The 10,983-nt window shown below is 35.9% G+C and overlaps 1 protein-coding gene across 1 annotated transcript in view; it reads right to left on the bottom strand.

Annotated features, from left to right (window-relative positions):
• Positions 1 to 2,322: 2,322 nt before the first annotated feature.
• The window catches only part of LOC126091959 (heat shock 70 kDa protein cognate 5), an 81,826-nt gene continuing 73,165 nt past the window's right edge, over positions 2,323 to 10,983 (bottom strand). Inside the window, exons 12-14 of the mRNA XM_049907302.1 lie at positions 10,233 to 10,420; positions 8,178 to 8,318; positions 2,323 to 2,819 (exon numbers count right to left, since the gene is read on the bottom strand). Of these exons, the coding sequence (XP_049763259.1) occupies positions 2,724 to 2,819; positions 8,178 to 8,318; positions 10,233 to 10,420 (425 nt within the window). The 3' untranslated portion in view covers positions 2,323 to 2,723. The remainder of the gene's footprint in view (positions 2,820 to 8,177; positions 8,319 to 10,232; positions 10,421 to 10,983) is intronic.

The following is a 10,983-nucleotide window of genomic DNA, read 5'->3' as shown; positions in this document are numbered from 1 at the left end:
TTTCTGTCCAACTGCAAGTGTACACTCATCTTCATACTAGTCTTCACTTCTAACAAGGATATGCCCCAGAGATGGGAACAACTTTCAGAAATTGTTTATATGGTTAGGGTCTCAGGTACTTTAGCCTACAGCTGTTCACCCTGGTGGACTCTCGTTTTTGTTCTGTTACTATTCTATGGCATTAAAACTAATAAAATAATCATATGGGAACTGTGGTGTTATGGTTAGCATACTAGTCAGCCTGCTGTGTAGAAGGCTGCAGATTCAAAATGTTGTCAAGTGCCTCAAAATTTTTTATTTTTATTTAATTAATTGGTTTAAATGTACTTTTTCAAATTTCTAAGCCTTTGTCACCTCATTTTAATCATAATATTAACTTTTTCATTTGCTCTCATTTTTCTTTCCATCCTTTTCTGCATTTGGAATCTTTGTTTCAATTACTTTTATTTATCCCTCATAACATTTAAATGTTTGAAAATGCCAACCTATCAGTTAAAAACCAAAAGACAAAAGAATATTTATACATTAGTTTGCAATGGTGTCAAAATGTATTTTTTGTTGCTGACAAGATGCACATTTTTTGGATGATAATTGTCATACAAACAATTAAAACAAAATTCTTCTTGCACTAGCATCAAAATAATGCAGATGAAGATGTAAACAAAAGAAAGGATAATACTTAAAATGATATTCACACAAAGTCAGGAATAGAAATAATAAATTCAATAACATGGACAAACATATAAGATGATCAAATGGAAGAAACTAAAATGCACACAATAAAAAAACCATTTGCACAAAGACTCCAAATAAAAAAAAAGTGATAGGAAGGAAAAAGATGAAAGCAAATGAAAACGTTAATATAGTGATTCAAATGACATGACAAACAATTAGAAAGAAAAGCTTTCAACTATTTGAATACGAATAACAATCAAAAGCATTTTGGTAAAAATATAAAAATAAATTCGAAAGCAGCTTACGAGATTTGAACCCACCACATTTTACACATCACACTCTTATGCTAACCACTCCACCAAAATGCCTTTATAATTATTTAAGTTTCACATAATTATGAAATTTTTTCATCGATAACTTGCAAATGAGGGCTCATCAGAGTGAATGGCTGCAAGGTGAGATACCTGGGACCCTAACCATCATTATGTATAGATGCTTTAAAAAACTCAATTCCATCACTGGGACCTCTCCTTGATTCAAACAGTATATTACAGTCAATGTTGTCACAAATGCTTTTTCTAAACCAACAAATACCATAAGTGTGTGTTTGCTCTCTTCTAACATAAGTCTTTTGGTCAGCATTGCCTCATGTAACCACACTTCTTTGCAATCCAAATGTATCTTTCCTAACATCAGTATCTACAAGTTTTTCCAGTCTTCTGTAATTGTGTGTCAGTGTTATGCAACCATGGCTTTTTAAACTGATAGTCCAGTAATGTTCAGCTCAGTGAGCTCTTAGAATAGGTGATGTTCTATCTATAATCATTAAAATCTATAGATTCAGAGAAAGTTATTGATTCTGTTGACTGAAACACACTCTTTGAAATTCTGAAGGTGGCAGGGATAAAATACAAGCAATACCTAGTTCTTGGAAATCTAGGAGCATTTGTCAGCCATTCAACTTTTGTCTTTATAGGTCTGTGTTATAATCAGAGAATGAAGGGGGTGGAAAAAAAAAAAACCTTTTCAAACTGTCATCAATAGCTCAATTACATTAACAAAATTACTGACAGTCGGGCACGGAAGTGGGCAGTGATGTTAGTTACAGTTTGTCTGCGCGAACAGTACAGACAGCTGTGGTAGAGAAGGCCTGGCCTTTCCCATCTCGATAGATTCACACGTTGTCCATTAACGTGCACTAATGGGTTTACTTAGAAGAGTGGAAATATTTTTCACTTTCCTGCACCCTTTCACAACTAGTTTAAGACATTCAGTTAAGTTCAAAATAAACATACTGCACAGAGAAAATGTAAACAATGAAAACGAACAACAACTGTTATGTTACCAGCCAGAAATGTCATCTGCAACTGACTGTGGCAACTGGCATCTGAGGTAGCACCAAGATATGACAGCCATGAACAAAAAAGAAGGTGCAGCTACACTAATTCTCTGGTTAGTTGCTGCTACAGTAGCTATCTAGTAAACAAGTAGCTGTCAATCACTTTTTTTTGTTCTGATCCAAATGTAACTAAGATTCAATGTAGGCTAACTGCTGGATATAAATGGGTAACAATTCAGTGACAAAATACCTCTGAAAAAGGAACCAGGAATGAAATGTTAACACATGTTAACTGACCAACATAGAAATAAAAAAAAAAATCTTTAATATGTTTACACTGTTACAGGAATAAACAGCTCAACAAAACTTAAGCTCTGTTTAAAATACAACATTACATCTACAGCAGTTGCAAATGTTTCAATGATAGTAACTCATTAACAAAAATCTCTCTTCTCACTCACTCACTCACTCACACACACACACACACACACACACACACACACACACACACACAGTTTGTACACATTTTCAGTGATTCCATGAGTGAATATGCGACCATGAAATGTATCTTATGTACACTGTCCGTAACGTTCAAGCACTGGAGTCAGTGGCCCACTGTAAACCTACAGCAGTTTATGTACAGAGATTCTGCTTCCCAAGCAGAAAGCTGCACTATATTTTGCTAATGCAATGGAATATGGATTTGTTTCTATTCTTCTTTCTTCGCTTTTTTCTCTTCTTCTTCAGGTTTATCTGCACTGCTGCCACTACTTCCAGTACTGGAGGAGTCCCTCTCTGCAGCCATCTGAGGGGAGGTCAGAAGAACAGGTTATAGGCTATTATTATTATTATTCTTTCTTTCTTTCTTTTCTCAGACGTTATGTCTGGTCAAAAATGGAAAGTGACGTGGACCTTGATCAAGCGTGACTTCCTTTTAACTGTACGGTATATGTTATATTGCATTTAGGAACTTTCGAGTAATTGAACATGTATCAATAATTACGGATTTCTGTAGTTGTATATATAAGTTTGGATGTAGCTGTATTGCATTGATGTATTTGTGGATATTGTGTGGTATGACTCCTGTAGTTGATAGTATAATTGGTATAATGTCAACTTTATCCTGATGCCACATGTCCTTGACTTCCTCAGCCAGTTGGATGTATTTTTCAATTTTTTCTCCTGTTTTCTTTTGTGTATTTGTTGTATTGGGTATGGATATTTCGATTAGTTGCGTTAATTTCTTCTTTTTATTGGTGAGTATGATGTCAGGTTTGTTACGTGGTAGTGTTTTATCTGTTATAATGGTTCTGTTCCAGTATAATTTGTATTCATCATTCTCCAGTACATTTTGTGGTGCATACTTTTATGTGGGAACGTGTTGTTTTATAAGTTTATGTTGTAAGGCAAGCTGTTGCTGTATTATTTTTGCTACATTGTCATGCCTTCTGGGGTATTCTGTATTTGCTAGTATTGTACACCCGCTTGTGATGTGATCTACTGTTACTATTTGTTGTCTGCAAAGTCTGCATTTATCTGTTGTGGTATTGGGATCTTTAATAATATGCTTACTGTAATATCTGGTGTTTATTGTTTGATCCTGTATTGCAATCATGAATCCTTCCATCTCACTGTATATAATGCCTTTTCTTAGCCATGTGTTGGATGCGTCTTGATCGATGTGTGGCTGTGTTAGATGATACGGGTGCTTGCCATGTAGTGTTTTCTTTTTCCAATTTAATTTCTTCGTATCTGTTGATGTTATGTGATCTAAAGGGATGTAGAAGTGGTTATGAAATTGCAGTGGTGTAGCTGATGTATTTATATGAGTGATTGCTTTGTGTATTTTGCTAGTTTCTGCTCGTTCTAGAAAGAATTTCCTTAAATTGTCTACCTGTCCATAATGTAGATTTTTTATGTCGATAAATCCCCTTCCTCCTTCCTTTCTGCTTAATGTGAATCTTTCAGTTGCTGAATGTATGTGATGTATTCTATATTTGTGGCATTGTGATCGTGTAAGTGTATCGAGTGCTTCCAGACCTGTGTTACCTCATTTCACTACTCCAAATGAGTAGGTCAATATTGGTATAGCATAAGTATTTGTAGCTTTTGTCTTGTTTCTCACTGTCAATTCTGCTTTCAGTATTTTTGTTAGTCTTTGTCTATATTTTTCTTTTAGTTGTTCTTTAATATTTGTATTATCTATTCCTATTTTTTTTGTATCCTAGATATTTATAGGCATCTGTTTTTTTCATCGCTTCTATGCAGTCGCTGTGGTTATTCAATATGTAATCTTCCTGTTTAGTGTGTTTTCCCTTGACTATGCTATTTTTCTTACATTTGTCTGTTCCAAAAGCCATATTTATATCTTTGCTGAATACTTCTGTTATCTTTAGTAATTGGTCGAGTTGTTGATTTGTTGCTGCCAGTAGTTTTAGATCATCCATGTACAGCAAATGTGTGATTTTGTGTGGGTATGTTCCAGTAATATTGTATCCATAATTTGTATTATTTAGCATGTTGGATAGTGGGTTCAGAGCAAGGCAGAACCAGAAAGAACTTAATGAGTCTCCTTGGTATATTCCATGCTTAATCTGTATTGGCTGTGATGTGATATTATTTGAATTTGTTTGGATATTAAGTGTGGTTTTCCAATTTTTTTTTACTATGTTTAGGAACTGTATTAATTTAGGATCTACTTTGTATATTTCCAATATTTGTAGTAACCATGAGTGGGGTACACTATCAAAAGCTTTTTGGTAATCAATGTATGCGTAGTGTAGCGACCTTTGTTTAGTTTTAGCTTGATATATCACCTCTGCATCTATTATCAGTTGCTCTTTACATCCCCATGCTCCTTTGCAACAGCCTTTTTGTTCTTCATTTATAATTTTGTTCTGTGTTGTATGTGATATTAATTTCTGTGTAATGACTGAAGTTAATATTTTGTATATTGTTGGTAGGCATGTTATGGGGCGATATTTAGCTGGGTTTGCTGTGTCTGCTTGATCTTTAGGTTTCAGATAAGTTATTCCATGTGTAAGTTTATCAGGGAATGTGTATGGCTCTGCAATGTAACTGTTAAATAATTTAGTTAGATGTGAATGTGTTGAGGTGAACTTCTTTAGCCAGAAATTTGCTATTTTATCTTTTCCAGGGGCTTTCCAATTGTGAGTAGAATTAATTGCTTGGGCGACTTCATGTTGCAAAATTATCACTTCACTTCAGGCATCCGCGGTATTATCTTGTATGTGTCTGCTTCTGCTTGTATCCACCGTGCATGCCTGTTATGTTGTACCGGGTTTGACCATATGTTGCTCCAGAAGTGTTCCATGTCTGTTATGCTTGGTGGATTGTCTATTTTAATGTGTGTGTTATCTATTGTCTGGTAAAATTTCTTTTGGTTTGTGTTGAATGTTTGGTTTTGTTTCCTTCTATTTTCATTTTTTTTTTGTATCTTCTAAGTCATTATTATTATTATTATTATTATTATTATTATTATTACCACCAGACGAATTCTCTCAACTTTCACATCCATATATTAGAACTTATAAGCAATTAGTTTTCTCTCCAAAGTAGGATGTGTACAAATATGATTTGGTGCACGAACAGAACCGTAAACTCCCCCAGTTTACGACTGGCACTCTTCACATGTTCTGCGAATGCTTCTCAGGTCTCATAACATGTTTATGCGGTACTCATGATTGCTCCATACCTTATGTAGCAACATCTTGTCAATGGTCATCACAGCAGCACTGTTGCATTCTCAAAGCTGTTCCAGTGTTCTAGGCAATGGAGATACAGGAACTTGATCCTTAATGGACCTCCAAAGGAAAAAATCACAAGGTGTTTTGGGGAGCCAAGAGAACAGAGCCACATAATCTTAATTACTAAATCAATTCAGTGATGCTGAAGTTTGTTGTTTAGGTGGTGACGAACATTGAATGCTCTGATGAGGAAGATGTAATTATTGGAATTGGCAGTCAGTTGTGGAAACAACCAGAACTGCATTACATCAGTTTCTTCTCATAGAAGAAACACTGCCCATATACCTTCTCTGTTACATGGTACAGGAAACACTAACCTTTGACAAATCTAATTTGTGCACCTTAATTTTGTGAGGCTTTCCAGGTAAACAGAAGGTTGCTTTGTCACAAACATCAGCTTGGAGGTGAAATGTTCATCCTCAAGTCTTTCCTGCATTGCGATGCAAAATTGAAGGTGCAGGCCTTACTCTTCAAGTTTTAATTGCTGTACAAGCTGCAGACCACACTTGCAATGTAACTACCACTGTAAAATCTTCCCCATAGTTTGCTACTGTACTCCAAGTTTGTGACTTGCATATACTGTTGACTGGACTGCATAAAAAGCTTTACTTCACCCTCTAAAGAGATGGCATTTGGAAGACTTTGTCAACTGGTACTTTTATATTTACAGGGACAACCAGTGCCCCTAAATTCTTGATACCAACACAGTGCTCTGCTTACATGATGGTTCTTGTCCATGATTCTTTCTGAAAACATTCTATACTGTTGTAAAAAACATCTTGCATATTCAAACACAAAAACTTTTTGTTTTGTCACAATTTTGTCAATGCCAACTGGTACGCACAATGCGAACTCCATGAGTTTACAGTTTTATTTGTACATCAACCATATTTGTACACGTAAGACCTTGGGGAATATAGAACTTTGAAAATGAATGAATCATTAAAATAGTAGCCCTGTACAGTGTGTATTGTCTTAGGATAATTACATAAAGACAAATGTATAACATAATGAGTAGATACATTCAGTGTAGTGTGTATTGTCTTAGGATAATTACATAAAGACAAATGTGTAACATAATGAGTAGACACATTCAGTGTTATGTTCAGAAATGTGTTATCATCCCAACAATCATGGTACAACACTATGTGATCAGCAGAAAAATTTTGCTGTTCCTATATTGTAATCATTTTAAACTGAGGGATCTATAGCAACAAGTCATGACATTGAAACATGTGTTTATGGTCCTAATTATATCCATATTTTGCTTCTTCATGTTACAAAATTCTCTCTCTCAGATCTCAAATTGGTCATCATTCATACGTCTCTTGTGGTAAGATGAGCAGTTCGCATGAAAATGGTTCTTGTCATTGTTTTTAGGATCAGCAATTTATGTTGTAAGCACATTTTCATACAGTTCTGAGTATTCAAGGTCACACACTTTCCTTATTAGGGAAAAAAATAAAAAAGCGCCACACACTCAGGCCAGTGGGAGCAGTATTACGTTATGGGGTACATTTACCTGGGCTTCCAAGGGACGTGCAGTAGTAATCTACGGCACCATGACAGCTGTGGACTATGTGAACATTATCAGGGACTACTTGTAACCCCTCACACTATATGTCTTCCCCAAAAGCAGTGGCACCTTCCAGCAGGATAACTGTCCATGTTACAAGGCCAAATTCGTGCTGCAATGGTTTGAGGAGCATGATAGTAAACTCACGTTGATGTCTTTACCATCAAATTCATCTTACCTGATGAAACCAACTGGGACACTAGTAGACACCAATGCCCACAAACAAACTGCCCATAAACTAAAGGAAGTGTGTGATCTGTGCATAGGTATCTGATGCCACAAATCTCTGGACACTTATGAAGTACTGCTTAATCCATGGCATGTAGAACCACTGCCGATTTGTGTTTCAGAGATGGACTAACATGCTTTTGTGTATACAGTCAACAATGTTTTGGCTCATCAGTGTACTTTAACAATACCTACAAATGCTGTTTTTTCATACATATTCCATGCCTTTTGTGGTATGATTTTGTTAACTGAGGAGTGGCGGCAAATGAAAAAGGGGGGGGGGGCACTGAGGGAGGGAGGGATAAAGTTCACCATTATGGATAAATAAATATTACATGCTACTGATTTGTCTCTAACTCAGAACCCATTATCAGTTGAAACAATGCGACAGAGGAAACTTCTACAGCTTCTCTTCAAGTTTCTATTCTTTTTGGAAGCTTTCGTAACAAAATTTAACACCTACCACACAAACTTATTAGAAACTTTCTGAAGCAATGCAATAACTGACTTCAAAACAATGACAAGTTTTTATTTGTTCTGTAAGCTCGAACACTTGTACGACACCATCTTTTAAGAAATTTAGTAAATTTACCTTTTTGTATGCCATTTCAAATAATTTTAGTGATGCTTGTTGAAGAGAACCCGCTGCTTTACGTATTTCTTCAGGGTCTGTCTCATCTTTCTTGGCAACTAGTTCACGAACTTTCTGTATCTCTTCCTTCATTTTGTCACACTGAAAAAGAGTTATTATTAGCATTGTTGTTATTGCCACAGAAAACAAAAAAAAAGAAAAAACACTAGTGAGCCAGATAAACGTACAGTACTCAAAGATAGGGACCTAAAATGTATCTATTTTTGGTGAGATTTACATGCCTGAAGATGAAACTGATTGCAAAAAATTAAAGAACAGTGATTAGAAATAGCAGTACTAACAAAAAGAGAACACAGTTTTATTCTTTATTAATAATAGATTCTTGAGTGGAATATTTGCTTAAAAAAAAAACTTCCAAAGTTTCTTTTCTGAAATAGTCTTTGCTCATTTTTTTCTGTTGGCTCCAAGTTTTCAGCTGAGATGCGGCAGCATTTTTTCACTGGTGAACAGTGTGATTCTCTGAGTTCAGGTGTGCCTTCTCTCACCCAGTTCGACAACTGCAAAGTCTGCAGATCACTGATTTCAAATCTGCAGCTTAGAAGCCCTGTTTCACATACTACAGAGAAAGGTTTAGGAAGAAAGTTTCAGAAATGGAGGAAGAAACACAACAGGTATAAAGAAGAAAGCAAAAATAAGCATAGTGAAACAATACTGAAAGGAAAGATGAAGACTTTAAATTAGAACACTGGCTCTAGAGAGGCCCAATGTGGGAAGAAGCAACAGCAAAAGAAGCCAGAGATTTGTTTCTGCCTTAAGCTAGAAATTTTCATGGAGAACATTTTCCCTTGCAACAAGAGAAACAATAACTAGCGAACAACTGTTCTGTATTTAGCAGTAGCAACCCACTAAAAAAACATGTCTGATATCACAGCATAACATTTTGATGACATTTCTGCAGACTTCTAGGACCTGTGTTGACTCAAATTTGGCTTCCAAATGGAAGGGCACAACTAGGTTGAATACCCAATAACATTTCAAAATCATACACAGGGAAAGCTTAAAATCATACTTCAGTTCGTGAAGTTTGCTTATTTAATGTATGTGTGTTCTGCACAGTGAAGGCTCCTTGCAAAATATGTACACAGAATTAAGCTACAATTTATAACAGCATTTGTTTGATGATCAGTTAATAATAATGTTTTACTTTTATCACGATAAAGAGACACCCATGGTTTTTATTATTTCAAATGTAAACCATTACTAACAAGTAGCCAAGGGACATTATTCACTACAAGTTACTTACAATTAATTTACCATCACCATCATTGTGAATTTGTGGCCACAGTTTTCCTATAAACGTATGAGACATCTGTAGACTATGTAAAGTTATTTTTATGCCTTGCTTTAGTTATTCGTCTTCCATTATGCCAGAGGACAGTTCATAATGAAATGAATTCAATGCACTGATACGAATGTAAACTGTCCAGGTCACTCGAACTCTCAATGTAATGACTACGTACTGGCAATTAGAAGTATGCACCAAACTACGACTTCACACCAAATTTCCTGCTTATCATGAGGAGCTGCCTGAACCATTAGGCCACCTGAGCAGACCTCTAATGTCACTGATATTGCCACCTATTATGGTTTCCAAACACTAGCTGTTCACTCGAAGGCTATGTGGGAATATCCACATTAGAAGAACAGAGATGATGGAGCTACGTGGCTGTAACCTGACACTGCAAATGTTTAATGAAATAAATGAACAGAAATGAAATTATATCAATGCTGTCAGAAATGCTGATTCAACTTTCAAAAATATATCAATTGCTTGTATGAGTGTAAGACTTGATCCTCCACCACCTCTTCTCACCGAATGATGCTTTTCTCACACACCGTTGGACAAATTCTGGCAGTAGTGTTCTGGAATAAGTGGACCCATCAGTGACAATGAAAGAGAGTCAGGCCTTGAGACATGCTCAGATTATATACGTGATCTCTTAGGTATAGAGCACAACAACTAAATTTTAAGAATTTGGTAGAATTTTAGCATACCTCTTCTTTTGGTAATTGGTCCTTAAACTCCTCCATCTTGGACTCAATATCATGAGTGATACTTTCTGCTTGATTAACTGCTTCCACACGGTCTTTCTTTACCTTATCCTGTGCAGCAAATGCTTCAGCATTCCGTATCATATTTTCTATCTCGTCGTTGCTTAAGCCACCTGATGACTGGATAACAACTGAAAACAAAAATTTTAAATATTAATGAGGTACCTACCAGTACCGTAATTTGCGCACGTTTAAAATTAAGATTACGCGTGTTAGGCATATTGGTGTGACTGAATTAATGCAAGATCACAAAATTGATTTACGAAGAACAGTACAAAGTAGGGGAAGTGCTAGATAAGAAAACTTCTGGCCACAGCAGAAAGAGATTGTGGTGTGTGTGTGTGTGTGTGTGTGTGTGTGTGTGTGTTTTTTTTTTTACACTTCAGGAAGACTTTTGTCCAAAAGCTTAAACATGCAGCAGTCTTTTTGTTGACCATGTCTACGAGTGTCTTCTCTTTACCAGGGACAGTAGTCTATCCTTGTCATAATATTGTTGTTACCCATCCCACTTTCCACAGATTATAAATTCTTTATGGACATTTCTAAAATACAACACTGACAACGTGACACATCCACAGCATACTGCCCCAAACACAATGTAATCTGATAACTACTAATGTTAGTGACCAGATACCAATAAATGCTGGTCCATGTGATTTCATAATTGACTCTGCTCACACGAGTCCCCTCACTG

Source organism: Schistocerca cancellata, chromosome 7 (assembly GCF_023864275.1).
Source record: "Schistocerca cancellata isolate TAMUIC-IGC-003103 chromosome 7, iqSchCanc2.1, whole genome shotgun sequence".
NCBI lineage: Eukaryota > Metazoa > Arthropoda > Insecta > Orthoptera > Acrididae > Schistocerca > Schistocerca cancellata.
The sequence above is the reverse complement of the archived record's forward strand: the minus strand, read 5'-3'. Positions and strand labels throughout refer to the sequence as shown.